The sequence below is a fragment of the Gorilla gorilla genome, chromosome 10 (assembly GCF_029281585.2).
Source record: "Gorilla gorilla gorilla isolate KB3781 chromosome 10, NHGRI_mGorGor1-v2.1_pri, whole genome shotgun sequence".
Taxonomy (NCBI): domain Eukaryota; kingdom Metazoa; phylum Chordata; class Mammalia; order Primates; family Hominidae; genus Gorilla; species Gorilla gorilla.
In genome coordinates this window covers 26431933-26449590 of record NC_073234.2, presented here as the reverse complement: position 1 = coordinate 26449590, position 17658 = coordinate 26431933, and the positions used below count along the sequence as shown (strand labels likewise).

Sequence of the window (17658 nt, the reverse complement as noted above, 5' to 3'; positions counted from 1 at the left end):
GGCTCCTCAAGCATCTCTTTCTATTTTTATTTTGTTTCTTGACATAGGTTCTCCAGCATTTGGCTCAAGGCCCCAAGGGCACATGTGACAAGAAGGCGCCGGCTTTTTAAACATTGGAAGTTCTTCTGTGTCAGTTCTGTGACAGAACATTTACTTAACACATCATGAAGGCCAGTTTGGATGTGGAGGGGAATAGACTCCATCTATCCATATGAGGTGAGTCAAAGCACTTAGACATGTTTTCAAACCACTAATCTTGATGATTCAGAAATGTGCTCCCTTTTCCAATTTCATCCTGATACAAATGTATGATCTCCGGATGATGCCAATATTCTCCCCAATTCCATCATGAGCTGTTCTCTATAATTCAGAATCTGTAGACTAAGTTGTAAAACTAATGACTGTCAATGTATTCTACATGAAATAGTGGGCCAAAGAAAGAGGGAAACATGATAAGTAGAAAAATATACATACAACATTTTTTTCTTACACTAAAGATCAAATAAAACCCATAGGACCAAGCCTCCCACAGATACTTTCTATAAATTCTGGATAAAATATTTTAAAAAACAGCCATTCATTGGCAATGGAGAATGAACAAAATAGGCAGATACTAGAGAGAGGTCAGCACTTGGAAGAAGGGAATAGCAAGGAGTGAGTTTCCTGATTTTATAGCTGGCCCTAGTGTGCACCATGCAGAGGACTAAAACGTCAGAAGAAAACTGTAGACTTACTGGGTTGAAGTAACAGAGGACTGAGTTTGGGATAACACGAGCAGCAGGAGGTCAGGAGAAAATCTGAGAAAGGAGAAGGCCAGAAAAGGGGAGCCCCAACTTCTGAATATAAACTATCCAAAGCTTTGTCTGGTCCCTATACCATGCATGTATAGGGCAGACTTCATGTAGCCCAGCTAAAATAATTAAATTGAGATTTCAGTTATCATCAAGCACAGTGAAGACAGAGATAGCAACAAAACACATTACTTTAGGCAAAGATACTCTATTCTTGAAAACCTAAACTACATTCCATTACCTTTCATAACAGTCATATTCCTTGTCCATTCAGGTTTCTACCTTGGTTCTACCTCCTACTTTTATTAATTACACTAATCAAAGTAATTCTCTTTCAAGGAGAAAACTGGAAGTTATGTAATTGAGGACTATTAAAAATAACTTTTGGCAGATGTGCAAAATTCTCAAGCACATATATTACAACTTTCTATAGTCATATACATCCTTTTTACACTTGCTTGAATTGGTCTACAAAACCCCCATGTTTCATAGTGTAATCCAAACAAATATCCACTCCATAAAATATAAGAATAAAAGTTATATTTATTTATTATATAACCTGTGATTGGTGACCACATTTCAGTATTCCAACTTAACTAGAAATTATCCGAAGATTTTCATCAACTCACTGAATTTAATATTAGTCTAAGGTCTTAAATTGCACCAGGAATCTTGGAAATTAAATTTAAGCTGATAGGCTAGAGAAAATAATTACTGTCAATATGTGGAGTTTTTCATAATTTGTATTCAGTTTATTTGAAAGCATAATTTTACATTTTTTGGTATTTTAACATTATGTGGACGTATTAATTTACCTTATCAGTAAACAGATATAGGAAGTTTAGGAATTTCTTTTTTTAAAATGTATTTTTAAGTTTCGTGGATACATACTAGGTGCATATATTTATTGGGTACATGAGATGTGTTGATACATGCATGCAATGTCACATAATGAAGAATGGGGTAGCCATCCCCTCAAACATTTACTCTTTTTTGTTACAGACAATTCAGTTATACTCTTTCAGTCATTTTAAAATGTACAACTGAATTATCATTGATTATAGTCACCCTGCTGTGCTATCAAATAGTAGGTCTTATTAATTCTTTCTATTTTTTTTTTTTTTGGTAACCATTAACCAGCCACTGCTTCCCTTTAGCCTCCACTACCTTTCCCAGCCTTTGTTTAGCATCCATGTACTCTCTATGTCCATGCCTTCTGTGCAAACATTGCAGTTGTTTCTGATGTATTCAACTTAATAATCTCCAATTCTATCCATATATTGCTGCAAATGACAGGATCTCATTTTTTAATGGCTCAATTGTACTCCATTGTGTATATGTACCATATTATCTTTATCTATTAATCTGTTGCTGGACACTCAGGTTGCTTCCAAATCATGGCTATTGTGAACAGTGCTACAACAAACATGGGAGTGTAGATACCTGTTTGATACACTTATTTCCTTTCTTTTGGGTATATACACACCAGTGAGATTGGTGGAACATATGGTAGCTCTAATTTTTGTCTTTTAAGAAAACTTTCAATGGTTTTCCATAGTGGTTTTACTAATTTATATTCCCACCTGAGGTGTAGAATGGTTCCCGTTTCTCCACATCTTCACCAGCACTTGTTACGTGCCTTTTGGATATAAGCTGTTTTAACGGAGTTGAGATGATATCTATCTCATTTTAGTTTTGGTTTGCATTTCTCTGATGGTCAGTGATGTTGAGCACCTTTTCACCTTTTCATATGTGTGTTTGACATTTGTATATCTTCTTTTGAGAAATGCATATTCAAATCTTTCACCCATTGTTTGATCAGATTGTTAGATTTTTTTTTTCCTATACAGTTGTTAAAGCTCTTTTTATATTCTGGTTATTAATCCCTTGTGAGATGAGTAGTTTGCAAATATTTTCTCCCATTCTGTGGGTTGTCTCTTTACTTTGTTGATTGTACCCTTTGCTGTGCAGAAGTATTTTTTAACTTGATGTCATCCCAATTGTGCATTTTTGACTTGGTTCCCTGTGCTTGTGGGGTATTACTTCTCAAGAAATTTTTGCTCAAACCAATGTCCTGGGGAGTTTCTCTGAAGTTTTCTTATGGGAGCTTCATGGTTTGAGGTCTTAAAGATACATCTTTAATCCATTTTGATTTGATATTTGTATAGATATATGGGACTAGTTTCATTCTTCTGCATAGGGATATTCAGTTGTCCCAGCACCATTTATTGAAGAGACTGTCTTTTTCCAATGTACGTTCTTGGCATCTTTTTCAAAAATGAGTTCACTGTAGGTGTGTGGATTTGTTTCCAAGTTGTCTATTCTATTCCGTTGGTCTATGTGTCTGTCTTAATGCCAGTAACATGCTGTTTTGGTTACTACAGCCTCTGTAGTATAATATGAAGTCAGGTAACATGATTCCTCCACTTTTGTTCTTTTTTCTTAGGATACTTTTGGCTATTCTGGGTCAGTTGTGGCTCCATATAAATTTTAGGATTGTTTTCTCTATGTCTGTGAAGAATGTTTTTAGTATTTTGATAGGAATTACATTGAATCTGTAGATTCTTTGGGTAGTATGGCCATTTTAACAATGTTGATACTTCTAATCCATGGACATGGACCATCTTTTCTTTTGTTGGGTGTCCTTTTCAATTTCTTTCATTAGTGTTTTATAGTTTTCATTATAGAGATCTTTCATCTCTTTGGTTGAGTTAATCTTCAGCTATTTAATTTTATGTGTGGCTTTTGTAAGAGGGATTAATTTTTTGATTTTGTTTTCAGATTGTTCACTATTGACATATAGAAATACTACTAATTTTTTATGTTAATTGTGTATCCTGCAAATTTATTGAGTTTGTTTATCAATTCTAATAGTTTTTTGGCACAGTCTTCAGGTTTTATAAATATAAGATCATATTGTTTGAAAACAGGGATAATTTGGCTTATTCTTTTCCTATGTGGATGCTCTTTATTTATTTTTCTTGCATGATTGCTCTAGCTAGAGCTTCTACTATTATGTTGAATAGCAGCAGTGATTGTGAGCATTTTTGGCATGTTCCAGATCTTAGAGGAAAGTCTTTTAGTTTTTCCCAATTCAGTATGATACTAGTTGTGGGTCTTTCTATGTGATTTTTATTATGTTTAGATTTTCCTTCTATATTCAGATTTCTGAGGGTTTTTATCATGAAGGAATATTGAATTTTATCAAATGCTTTTTCAGCATTAATTTAAATGATCATATGGTTCTTGTCCTACATTCTGTTGATATGATGTATTACATTGATTGATTTTGATTTGTGTATGTTGAACCACCCTTGCATCTCAGGGATAAATCCCACTTGGCCATGAGGAATTATCTTTTTAATGTATTATTTAATTTGATTCGCTAGTATATTGTTGAGACTTTAGCATCAGTATTTATCAGGGATATTTACTTGTAGTTTTCTTTTTTCAATGTGTCTTTGTCTGGTTTTGGTATCAGGGTAATAAGATTTTCAGGAATAAGCCTGGGCCGGGCCCGGTGGCTCACGCCTGTAATCCCAGCACTTTGGGAGGCTGAGTTCGGTGGATCACGAGGTCAGGAGATCAAGACCATCCTGGCTAACACGGTGAAACCCCGTCTCTACTAAAAATACAAAAATTTAGCCAGGCGTGGTGGTGGGCGCCTGTAGTCCCAGCTACTCAGGAGGCTGAGGCAGGAGAATGGCGTGAACCCGGGGGGCAGAGCTTGCAGTGAGCCGAGATCGCGACACTGCACTCCAGCCTGGGAGACAGCGACACTCCGTCTCAAAAAACAAAACAAAACGAAGCAAAAACAGCGTAAAATTTAAATCATGGAATAGAGTGGTGGAGCTGTGGTTGAGATGCTCTATTTAATTAACTTTAATGACATTTTGAGATCCAGGGCTGCTCATTGAATTTGCCTGTGAAAAGAGTTTGTGGTGATGACCCAGCAAAAGATAAGATACTATCCAAAAAAAGCTACTGACATCAAATCAATTTCCAGTTTCTTCCAAGTTTCAGGAGGATGCCTAGATCTTGCTTTTATTCTCTTATTTGACCAAAGTATTACAAAAAGAAAAATATGGTTACCATTTTCATGTCGGGTATACTAAAAGTTTAAAAAAACTCTTTTTTTAATAACTTGGTTTTGGGAATACTTGGTTTAGTTTCTCCGTTAGAAAAATGATTTATATAAGGAGAACAAAAGTTCATTTCTACTTCTAAAACAATAAGACAAAAACAAAAAGAGTAATCAATTTTGAGAATCCAATAGAGTTAACAACCAGTTAAACATAAGAAAGAATTAGTGAATTTGAAGATAACTACCCAGAATGAAGCATAAAGAGACCAGTAGATAGAAAATATAAGGCTAGAGGGTCAGAGACAGTGAAGCTACAATCAGAACAACTAACATACTTCTGCAGTTCCAGAAAATGAGAAGAGAGCAAATGGGGCAGAAGCAATGTGGAGATTTTTCCAAAAGTGATAAAGTATATCAGTTCATATATTTTTAGAAACCATCAGACTTCAGACAAGATAACTAAAACCAAATTAACATAAAATTACAGGACATGAAAGACCAATAAAAAATCTGAAAAGTAACTGGAGGAAAAGATAGGTTATGTTAAAGGGAATAACTGTCTAAATGACAACCTGATTTTCAACAGACAAAAATGAAGCTAGAGTTCAATGGATCCATGTCTTCAGTGTATTTCAAAAGTAGAATAGATCTTGATAAAAAGAAACTTAAAATACATCTTTTCAGATAGAAGAAAAATTATTATTAATATTATTATTATTATTTTTGTTGGTAGAGTTGGAGTCTCACTCTGTTGTCCAGGCTGGAGTTCAGTGGTAGGATCATGGCTTACTGCAGTCTGGAACTCCTGGGCTCAAACCATCCTCCCACCTCAGCCTTGTGAGTAGCTTCACTATGCCTGACTAACTTTTTCATTCATTGTAGAGGCAGTTTCGCTGTGTTGCACAGGCTGGTCTTGAACTCCTGGGTGCTCCTGCCCCAGCCTTATAAAATGTTGGGATTATGGGTGTGAGCTACCCTGCCTGGCCAATAAAGGGTCTTTTTGAAAATATTAAGTTGAATATGCAAGAAGGAATACAAATTAATGAAAGTGGTAAATATGTGCATAATTCTAAATGAATGTTTACTGTAAAAAATAATATCTTGTTGGGGTAATTATATAATTGATATGACATATGCAAATGGCAAAAAATAGAATGGAGGTAAAGGCGACAGGAGTAAGTTTAGTTAAATTATTTCTTGAACTTTTCCATGTCTATGAGGAGATTTTGAACAATGTTAATGTAATTCCACTCATAGGTATATATGCAAAGGAATTGTATCAAATGATATATGAAAGAATGTTCTAGTAGAATTATTCATAACTGTTCAAAAAAGAAGCTGGCCAAGTACATATTAAGGTTGGATGAATCATTACAGTAATTCCGTGCAATGGAACATTATAGAAAAGTGAAAAAAATCACATGTACTTGCAACTATGTGACTAAATTTCAGAAGCATAATGTTGGGTCCAAGAAGCCACAAACAAGAAGAACATGTAGGATTGCACCTACACACAGTTCAAAGCAGGGCAGACTAAGCTACGGAGTTTAGGGTTGCATACCTAGTTGGTAAAGTATAAAGAAAATTGAGGAAATAATCATCATAAATTATGGATATTGCTTATATCAGGAGATGGGAAGAAGGGTTTAGGGGCTTGTAAGATGGCATGGAGGTGGACCTAGGCTGTTTTCGGTGTTCCTTGTCTTGCCCTGCATCATGGTTACTTGAGTGTTTATGATACACTGTGGTATTTCCCATTTTTGTATTGGTTCATTTCTAAGTGCGCATTATAACTTTAATATACAAATTTGTAATTAGGAGAAATATCTCATAGAAATTATTATTACTCGTCTCATTATATACTGAAGGGAAATATCAATTATTTGTATACATTCCTATACAACTCTAAGATAGTTGAAATAGGAACTTTCTTATTTAGTTGCAACATGAGGAAATTTGAGATGATGTTATCTGCCACCCCCAGATCTTTCCAAAGGATTTCTTCTAGCCTTAATTATCGACCTCCCAGGACAAACCTTTGCCATTCCTCATCTATTTTTTCTTTCGGCTCCTGAATTCCTGACACAACAAGGTTGTACATATTTCCCACACTCTTGGTTTAGCAGAGTTCTTTTATCAGTTATGTTTCTCTGCAGGAGAAGACCCTTCAAAACTACATTAGATATTTATATCTCACATGTCGTTTGATGTTGGTTTTTTTTTGTTTTGTTTTGTTTTGTTTTTTTGACAGAGTCTTGCTGTGTCGCCCAGGCTGGAGTGCAGTGGCATAATCTCAGTTCACTGCAACCTCCGCCTCCCGGGTTCATGCCATTCTCCTGCCTCAGCCTCCTGAGTAGCTGGGAATACAGGTGCACACCACCATGCCCTGCTAATTTTCGTATTTTTTAGTAGAGACGGGGTTTCACCATGTTGGCCAGGATGGTCTCCATCTCTTGACCTCATAATCTGCCTTCCTCAACCTTGCCCACGCTGGGCCTGGATTTTATTTTTCTAAGCTGGGTTTGGTGGATGGCTGTCGTGATTTGAGATGGGCCAAATTCTGCATCTTGGAGGACGTTAGAGTTTTGCCAATTTAGTCTGGATCAGGTGGCGGCAATCTCACGTCATTAGTTTCTCATTCTTCTTCTGGGAACAGTGTACTAGATAGGCGATATTCTTATGGTTAATGGAACGAGGAAGAATCCCCAGTATGGAAGCCATCTCAAATCTCTATGCAAACTGTAGTAATTTTCTGTTTATCAAAGTAAGTGAAATGATTGAACTCCAAGTTCAGGGGCAGGGTAGTCAGTCTTCCTGTGATAGGATACTGCAGGATTATATATCAAAGGGTCTGGTACTCAGGAATTCTTATAAAATTGCTAAATATTTTATATAATAATATTTAAACATTAGACTTGAGAGAAACTTTACCAAGTCCTAAGAATTAGAGATATGTTTTTGATAAATAAATATTATTCATGGGCTGAAAACCCTGAGTGGGAAAATAGGACTAATTTCATCTGCACAGCCTCTTGGAAACTCATGTTTTATTTTGGAAATTACAAGAAAATAATTTGTTCCATTCATAAGTGGTGTGCACATGTGTATATTTGTGTGCATATTTATGAGTTTGTGAATAATGAAGTTATATGAAAGTGTTAGCAGCAACCAGATCTTGTGGAGGATTGGCCTGCCTGTGGTTCTCAAGAAAATCTGAGATGCCTTTGATAAAAGCAGTTAGGATTCTGTGTATTTAAATCTGTGATTTAAAAAAGTCCGCATTGGTGATGATCTTAGTTATGACCAAGCTCCCTTTGAGAATTTAGATATTTACTATATGATATATATATTGAGTTACAAAACTTCCCTAACAACTGAAGTCACTAAAGATAAATGATGGAGAGGTTACACAAGGAAAAACTGCAAACACTGAAAGTGAATATGTCCCTATTTGCATACTAGCAAATGAGGATTCAGGTTTCACGTCAATTTCAGTGTGAATAATTCCAGCCTATAACAAGAACAGACAGTGAATGAATGAGTTAATTTGAGTTGTTTGAAAATAAGAATGTTTTCCATAAAGAGATCATTGAACTCATCAGTTAACATGCCATGGTTATTTCTGGCTTGACACTGGTCACAACAATTAAAAGTAAAAAGAATGTCACAGCACATTCACAAATCAGGTGCATATAGAATTTAAGGTCAGGATATTCAGCAATCACACCCAGTTATATTAGATTGAGAGATGAAGCTAGCTATACTTTCTGAATCGAGTGGGGACTTGGAGAACGTTTCTGTAGCTAGCAAGGGGATTGTAAAATGCACCAAACGGTGCACTGTAAAACCACAGCAATCAGCGCTCTGTAGCTAGCAAGAGGATTGTAAAATGCACCAATCGCTCTAAAATACACCAAGCAACAGGATCCTAAAAGTAGCCAATGGCAGGGAGGATTGAAAAACGGGCACTCTGATAGGACAAAAAAGGAAAATGGGAGGGGACAAATAAGGGAATAAAAGCTCATGGCTTCAGCCAGCAGCAGCAACCTGCCTGGGTCGCCTTCCTCTCTGTGGAAGCTTTGTCCTTTCTCTCTTCTCAATAAACCTTGCTGTTGCTCACTCTTTGGGTCCATGCCATCTTTAAGAGCAGCAACACTCACCGTGAAGGTCGGTGGCTCCATTTCTGAAGTCAGGGAGACCACGAACCCACCTGCAGGAACCAACTCCGGACACAACACCAGCATTAAAACAATTTTTTTTTGTCTGTTCAGACATGACAACTTTTATACCCATCATTTTTTCCAGTCTGGTAATGGTTATGTTTGTTACTGGAAATTTTGCTAATGGCTTCATAGCATTGGTAAATTCCATTGAGTCGGTCAAGAGACAAAAGATCTCTTATGCTGACCAAATTCTCACTGCTCTGGCAGTCTCCAGAATTGGTTTGCTCTGGGTATTATTATTAAATTGGTATTCAACTGTGTTGAATCCAGCTTTTTATAGTGTAGAAGTAAGAACTACTGCTTATAATGTCTGGGCAGTAACCGGCCATTTCAGCAACTGGCTTGCTACTAGCCTCAGCATATTTTATTTGCTCAAGATTGCCAATTTCTCCAACCTTATTTTTCTTCACTTAAAGAGGAGAGTTAAGAGTGTCATCCTGGTGATGCTGTTGGGGCCTTTACTATTTTTGGCTTGTCAACTTTTTGTGATAAACATGAAAGAGATTGTACAGACAAAAGAATATGAAGGAAACATGACTTGGAAGATCAAATTGAGGAGTGCAGTGTACCTTTCAGATGCGACTGTAACCACGCTAGGAAACTTAGTGCCCTTCACTCTGACCCTACTATGTTTTTTGCTATTAATCTGTTCTCTGTGTAAACATCTCAAGAAGATGCAGCTCCATGGCAAAGGATCTCAAGATCCCAGCATGAAGGTCCACATAAAAGCTTTGCAAACTGTGACCTCCTTCCTCTTGTTATGTGCCATTTACTTTCTGTCCATAATGATATCAGTTTGGAGTTTGGGGAGTCTGAAAAACAAACCTGTCTTCATGTTCTGCAAAGCTATGAGATTCAGCTATCCTTCAATCCACCCATTCATCCTGATTTGGGGAAACAAGAAGCTAAAGCAGACTTTTCTTTCAGTTTTGCAGCAAGTGAGGTACTGGGTGAAAGGAGAGAAGCCTTCATCTCCATAGATTCATGAGAGGGGCATTGTGTGTCTTCTAGCAGAAAACAAACTGGTGGTGTATGAAACATTTTATATTTCTTACTGGTTTTTCTATACTGTATGTGTATGAATAATTTCCAAACGTATACCTAGAAAAGTCTTTGACCTAATATTTGTCTAGAAAAAAATATATATATGTGTGTGTGTGTTTATGTGTGTATGAAAACTTAAGAACATTGACAATAACATGCTCTTTTCTGTTTTTTTCATACAAACTGCCAAATTATACAAAATATGACAAAAATTTCTTAGAATTTTGAAGCCATGTATATTTCATTCATGTATTTTATATTTCACTTGTAGAATTTATGATGTCTATTTATAATTATTAAGAAGTAACAGCTTATCCCAGGATAAATATTGCTCTTTTCTATTGTTATTTGAACCACAGGAATACACCACATTGTGCTTAGAATTCATTGCTTGAACCTCGAATTTATTGGATGGTACAGTCATTCAATTCTAAATCAATAATGAGGATGTATCTTTGGTGTTTTATTCCATTATGAATTTCTATTTTATGTTTAGTAAAAAGTAATGAGAATTATTGTTAGAAAACAATGCACACAATAGAATTTGAGTGAGAAACATATGCAGAGTAAATTTAGTGTATGTCTACCATAAGCGGTACTGAGGAATATTAGATTTCATATGTGAATAGCTTAGAAAAAATCCCTTCTCTAATAAAGGGATGAAATATCATGATCATGATCTCAATTGGTATCATCAGTTATGCATATGCAGTTAGAAACGTCATTTCTTCTGCTTTTGAATTAAAGAAAAGCTGTTTTTGAAGTTGAGATCTCATGTAAATTATTTTAGTATTCTTTCTAAAGCACTTTTAAGCCCCTGATTTGCTAATTATATCCTTACCTTCCATTTATAAAATTCCTTCTAAACTTCAGATAAGAGAACTCAAATCCTCTCTTTTTGAAAAATAAAATCAATGTAAATATAGTATAGAAATTGTGGAAAATATTTCAGTGAAACTTTTTGTAAATGTTAAAATAGTATCTATGAAATCTGTGTATTAATTATGGGATGAGCCTTAACGTTGTAATTTTGTCATCAATGATGAAATGAAAGGGTGTTGACATATTCTTTAATAGGAAGTTCTATTGTAAGAAAGAAATGTACAGTCTTGTTCACAGCTAAATTCTACCTGACTGTATTAATTCTTGGTGTTATGAAATTTAAACAATGTGATTTAAACCTTAAGATAAATCATCCCCCCACCTGATTTGTGTATTTTTTTAATCATATATCTTCCTCAGTACAATGTAAGAAGCGTAAAAAAAGAGATAATGTCTGTCTTGCTTTCTGTTGACTCCCAGGAACTCGAAACCAGCACCAAGAATAGATGGTCAAAAATGATACTTTAATGAACAAATAAATGGGTGGATAAAATGGGTAAGCTGATGTGGTAAACCAGTGAAAAGGAAACTCACACAAAATCTGCAGTTGCATGAATTCCCCTGTTCCAGTCTCAGGTTAAGGTTACAGGCTTATCCAAGCAGAATCCTTCTCCTAAGGAAAAGTTTGGCTATTCCACAATTTTAGGGGAAATATGACAATAATATAGTCTTGATGCAGCTGTATCAGGTGTCTGAGTTGGAGACAAGGTAGAACACCAAAATTAGATGCCACTATTACAATAGTTTGAAAAATCATATAAACAACTTTGGTCTATTTGAATATGTATTTTTTTCTATTGTCAATTATATATTTGTATTATGATATTTTCTAGTTGATTATTTAAACAAAAATGACATTTCATTTCAAAAAATTGAGTTAGTAACCAGCTACTTTACCAAAATGTTTTTAATGTAATACGTGTTATTGAAGTGCTACCATTTATTTAGAAGTCAAGTTCAAGACAAAAATGGCAAGGACGTGTGGAAATTGAGACAGGAACAAATATGAAACAATGTGTGGTGATGTCTGGTATGACCCTGATGGCAGCCACTTCACAGTGAGGTGAGAGAGACAGCATGATGGTCATCAGATGCATGTACTTGGCTTCCAGCACTTTTCCAGAAGGGCTGCAAGAGGAAACCACAGCTGGCATTAGTCCACGGAAGAGAGAGAGGAGGGAGAATGTATCTGCTCATCTGTCATTAGTCTTCTATTTCCTATTTGTCAGAGTTTTCTTGAGGCAGAACTATCATCTCTGCTGTTCTGTCTTACATCATCCAGTCCCTTGGTGGTGGTCATGAAAGTCAGACCTTATGCCCACAGTGTGGTGATGCATTCAAGTCCCAAATAGAAGGATGACCTGGATCAGGCAAGGTGCTGGCCAGGGGAATAGGACATAGTGAAGAGAATCTGAGAAAGCACATGTTTGTGTCCAGTACCGCCACTCCTTGTGCCACTGAAGCGTGCTCATACCCTCCAGTCATGGCTGGCTTTATGAGCATGTGACGTCCACAGTTGCATAGGGTTTTGTGCTTATAGGGGCTTGTGCTTAGAGGGACTCTATGCTTGGATTAATATTCTGCACTTGCTATTTTGTTTGTCAGACAGAGGATACTTGTCTGCTGAAGAGAGAATGGTCTTACACTAATTCCATAGGGATTTGCTCTCCCCTCTCCTACAGGCTTGTCAGAGACATGCACAGAGTCCTATAATGACCAGTATGTATGTTCTAGCATCTTTGAATCCTGCTGGATCATCTGGCACAGTGGCCAGAGCAGCTTGGAGCAGAGTCTATATCTTCTGTAGAGCCCTCTTTTGTTCTGGATTCCACTTGAGACCAGCAGCCTGGGAAACTTCATTAATGAGTCAGAGCAATATTCTCAAATGTGGAATATGTTGTCTCCAAAATCCCAATAGGCCCCCAAAACATTGTGTCTCTTTTGTAGTGATAGGAAATTTATAGAGAGAGCAACATGCCATATACTGTAAAAAAGATTGTTTCAACATGTGGTCTAGGGACACTGAATGCTTTAAAACATCACCTATGCTGTAGGTCCCTGAATGTTCTCAGGTTGATTTCTTTTCTTCTGGTATTTTACTTCCATTCGTCATTAGAGTATTTTACTATAGTTAAGAAACTTGCCACTTCCTGATTATTGTACCAAGTAATATATTATTATTATTATTGCTATTATTTTGAGACAGGGTCTCATTCTGTCCCTGAGGCTGGAGTTCAGTGGCAGGATCACAGCTCATTACAGCCTCAACCTTCTGGGCTCAAGTGATTCTCCCACCTCCGCATTGCTAGCAGCTGGGACTGCAGGGGCACAACATCACGCCTGGCTAATTTTTGTATTTTCTGTAGGGCTAGGATTTCACAGTGTTACTCAGGCTGGTCTCAAACTCCTGGGCTCAAATGATCTTCCCGTGTCGGCCTCCTAAAATGATGGCATTACAGTCATGTGCCACAGGGCCTGGTCTGTAATATTATTAATATATTAAATAATCACGATGTTTTAAAAAATGTAAATTAAACTGAGAACAGAAGTGACATAGCCATGCTATGAAACAGTGACACAGTGTTATTATTATAATACAAGGCAAATTGTTTTGATTTTTCCTCATAATGGGTGTAGATTAAGAACCATTCAGCAAATCACAAGCCCAGTAAAAAGTACCAGAAGCTCTGCTCTGCTTAGTGAAGACAGCACATCCTGGAAAGCATTTGTGAGTGTTGATTTAAGTTTGTGGTAGTCTGCATTCATTCTATAACCCATCTGGTTTTGGTAGAGGCCAGACAGGTTTAGTGAATCGGGTTATAGAAAGGACTACCATCCCCTGTAACTTTCAAGTGTTTTGTCACGGCACTGACCAGTTCCATTCCTTAGGGAATGCGGTTATTATATTTTATATATTTTGTTGCCAGTAGAGGAGAATTTCAGAGGCTTCCCTTTGGTCCTGCTATAATAATGTCCCTTACTCTACAGTTCATGAAGAATGTGAGTCCTGCCGGCTGCCATACATATCTATTTCAATTACACATTCAGGAAGAGGTAGTAACTACAAACTGATTAGATCCACCTTGGAATGGACATGAGCCGAAGCTCTAGGTAGTATCTGACCTTCAAAAACTCCCTCTGCAGGCTGGATGTGATGGCTCATGCCTGCAGTCCTAGCACTTTGGGAGGCGAAGGTGGGAGGATCCCTTGAGAGCAGGAGTTCCCTTCACAACATATGGAAACTCTGTCTGTACAAAAAATTAAAAAAATTAGCTGATGTGTTGGTGCATGCCTATAGTTCCAAATACTTGGGAAGCTGAGGCAGGAGGATTGCTTGAGCCCAGGAGTTCCAGGCTGCAGTGGACTATGATCCTGCCACTGTACTCCAGCTTGGGTAACAGGGAGACTGTGTCTCAGAAGAAGAAAAAAAAAACAAGTATAAGTTCTCACCGGTATCTTAAACATCAAGTAAAACAGTATCGAGTAAAACAAAAAACTAAAAACTCCAAAAGTCAAAAACACTTTTAAAAAGAACATGGTGTTAAGAGTAGTTTGTTCAGTTTCCCCATAGAAAATGATTTATGGAAGGAGAATAAAAGATTATTCTGAACACTAAAACAATAAGACTGAAAAAATGAATTATCAATATTGAGAATCCAATAGACAGAGTTAACCAGTTGGATACAGTACAAGAGAGAATAAGTGAATTGGAAGATAGCTACACAGAATGAAGCATAGAAGGGAAGAGATGGAAATACACAAAGCTAGAGGGTAACACATTGATGCTACAGACAGAACACCTAACATACTTCTGGAGTTCTGTAAGATTAGAGGAGAGAAAATAGAGCAAGAGAAATGTTGCAAGGATTTTTCCAAAAGGTATAAAATGTATCCCTGAATATATTTTTAGTAATCTCAAACTTCAGGCATGATAAGTAAAACCAAATTAACATAAAATAATACAGGACACAAAAGACCAATAGAAAATCTGAAAAGTAGCTAGAGGTAGAAGATAGAGTATGTTGAAAAGAACTGTATTCTAAATACAACCTGATTTTAACAGAAAACATGGAAGCAGGAATTCAATGGAATCATGGGAATCATGTCTTCAATGTGTTTCCAAAGAGTAGTAGACCTTCATAAACAGAAATTGAAAATGATATTTTTCAGATAAAACAAAATTACTGAAAATACAAAGTTGAACACGCAAGGAGCAATACAAATTAATGACAATCCATGCTGGCTAACACGATGAAACCCCGTCTCTACTAAAAAGAAAAAAAAATTAGCCTGGCGTGGTGGCGGGCACCTGCAGTCCCAGCTACTCCGGAGGCTGAGGCAGGAGAATGGCTAAACCCAGAAGGCGGAGCTTTCAGTGAGCAGAGATCGTGCCACTGCACTCCAGCCTGGGTGACAGGGAGACTATGTCTCAAAAAAAAAAAAAAAATTAATGACAATGAAAACTAAGTGTGTAATTCTAAATAAATGTTGACTGTATAAAACAATAGTGTCTTCTTGGATTGAATGTATAATTGATAAGATATATGCAAATAGCAATAAAGAGGCGGAGATAAAGGTAACAGGAATAAATTTAGTCAAACTGTGTTTTGGGCTTTTCTATGTCTGTGAGAAGAATTTGAACATCATAATCAAGGACCCTGTAATTCTACACCCAGATATATATACACAGAGGAATTGTAGCAAATGATATGTGAAAGAATGTTCATTGTAGCATTATTCATAAAAGCTCAAAAAATAAGCTGTCCAAATATATATCAAATAAGGATGGATAAATAATTACAGTAAAATCAAAAAATGAAAAAAATATAGAGAAGTGAAAAGAAATGGATCACATGTACATGCAATGATGGGGTTAAATTTTGGATACAAAATGTTGATTCCAGGAAGCCATGAATAAGAACATATAGGATTGCACCTATACACAGATCAAATCAGGCCAAACCAAGCTATTGAGTTTAGGGTCGAATACCTTATTGGTAAAGTATAAAGAATATTAAAAAAAGACCATCATAAATTAGGGATGTTGCTTATCACAGGAGACATGAAGAAAGGTGTAGGGAATTAGAAAGTGGCATTGAGGTAAAGTTAGGCTCTTAGCAATGTTCCATGTCTTGCCCTACATGATGGTTACATGAGTGTTTATGACACATTGCTATGTTTTCCATTTTTGTTTTGGTTCATTTCTAAGTGTGCAGTCTAGCTATAAGATAAAAATCATTAATTAGGAGAAATGGTCCATGAAAATTATTATTACTCTGCTCATTATATACTGAAGGGAAAAATCCACTATTTGTATACATTCATGTGTAACTCTAAGAGATTTTAAGTAGAAACTTTCTGATTTTAGTTGCAACTTTAGGAAACTTGACATGATGTTACCTGCCAACCACAGATTTCTGAATAGGTTTTTCTTTTAGGTTTAATTACCCACTTCATATGACAAAACTTGGACATTCTCTATTTTTTCCTTGGATCCTGAATTCCTGACACAACAATGGTGGGCATATTTCCCACACTCCTGGTTTAGCAGAATACCTACATCACTTATGTTTTTCTGCAAGAGAAAACTGAGTTAGATAATTGTGTATCATTATGTCTTTGGATTACATTTTTCTAACCTAGGTTTGGTGGATGGCTCTGGTGATTGGAGATGGGCCACGTACTGCATCTTGCCGCTAGTTTGGCTGATTTAGGGTAGATAAGGCAGTGGCATTCTGACTCCATTAGTTTCTCTTTCTTCTTCTGGGAACAGTATGCTAGCCAGATGATGTCCTCATGGTTAGTGGAAAAGAGCAGGAAACTTCAATATGGAAGCCATCTTAAATCTCTGTAAATTCTACTAATTTCCTGTTGACTGAAGCAAATTACATGAGTGAATTCAGAGTCCAAGGTCAAGGTAGTCACCCTGCCTGAGGTGGGAGGGTACTGCAGGATTATGTGACAAAGAGTAGGGTACTTAGAAACATTTACAAAATTGCTGAACGTTTTAATTAAATAATTAATATTTAAACAAAACAGACTTGAGTGTAAATATACCAAAGGCCTAAGCCTGAGAAACATGTTTGATAAATATTATTCGTTGTCTGACAGCCCTGAGTTGGAAAATAAGACTAATACCACCTGGATGAATTCCTGGAAACTTGTTTTTCATTTGGGGAATTATAAGAAAATAATTCCTTCCATCCCCTAAGGGTGTGAGTGCATGTGTGTCTATGTGTTTAGGAGCTTATTAACAATGATGTCATATCAATTTATTGGTTATCAGAAACCAGATTTTAAAGTGTATCAGCCTCCCAGGGATTTCCAAGATAATTTTGGATGATTTTGATAAAAGGTTTAGAATCTGGTATTTAAATCTGGCATAAAAATAAGTCCATATTGGTATGATCCTAGTTATGACCAAGCTCCTTTAACAATTTAGACATTTACTGTATGATATATGTATTGGGTTTTACAGTTTCCCTATGAAACAACTGAAGATGCTGTATACAAATTATGGAGAGGTTAAACAAGGAAAAAAATTGCAAAACAATGAAAAATAATATGCCTTTCTTTGCATACTAACACATGAGAATTCAATTTTCCACTTCAACCTCAGTATAAAAAAGTACAG

At 36.4% G+C, this 17658-nt stretch overlaps 2 protein-coding genes and 1 pseudogene across 6 annotated transcripts in view; all 3 read left to right on the top strand.

Moving 5' to 3' along the window:
* PRH1 (proline rich protein HaeIII subfamily 1) overlaps positions 1 to 17658 on the top strand; it is a 264900-nt gene that overhangs the window by 70810 nt on the left and 176432 nt on the right. For 4 of the 5 annotated variants that reach the window (XM_063694582.1, XM_055358683.2, XM_055358682.2 and 1 more), the window contains 2 exons: positions 48 to 216; positions 5609 to 5712. In XM_063694582.1, the coding sequence (XP_063550652.1) occupies positions 212 to 216; positions 5609 to 5712 (109 nt within the window). In that variant the 5' untranslated portion in view covers positions 48 to 211. The remainder of the gene's footprint in view (positions 1 to 47; positions 217 to 5608; positions 5713 to 17658) is intronic. The other variant, XM_031000687.3, reaches the window with a different exon arrangement.
* The window catches only part of LOC129525947 (taste receptor type 2 member 30-like), a 189504-nt pseudogene continuing 177505 nt past the window's right edge, over positions 5660 to 17658 (top strand).
* Positions 5729 to 10823, top strand: LOC101137655 (taste receptor type 2 member 31). The gene has a single exon (XM_055358678.2). The coding sequence runs from the start codon at positions 9149 to 9151 to the stop codon at positions 10076 to 10078; it is 930 nt and encodes a 309-aa protein (XP_055214653.1). The 5' UTR covers positions 5729 to 9148; the 3' UTR covers positions 10079 to 10823.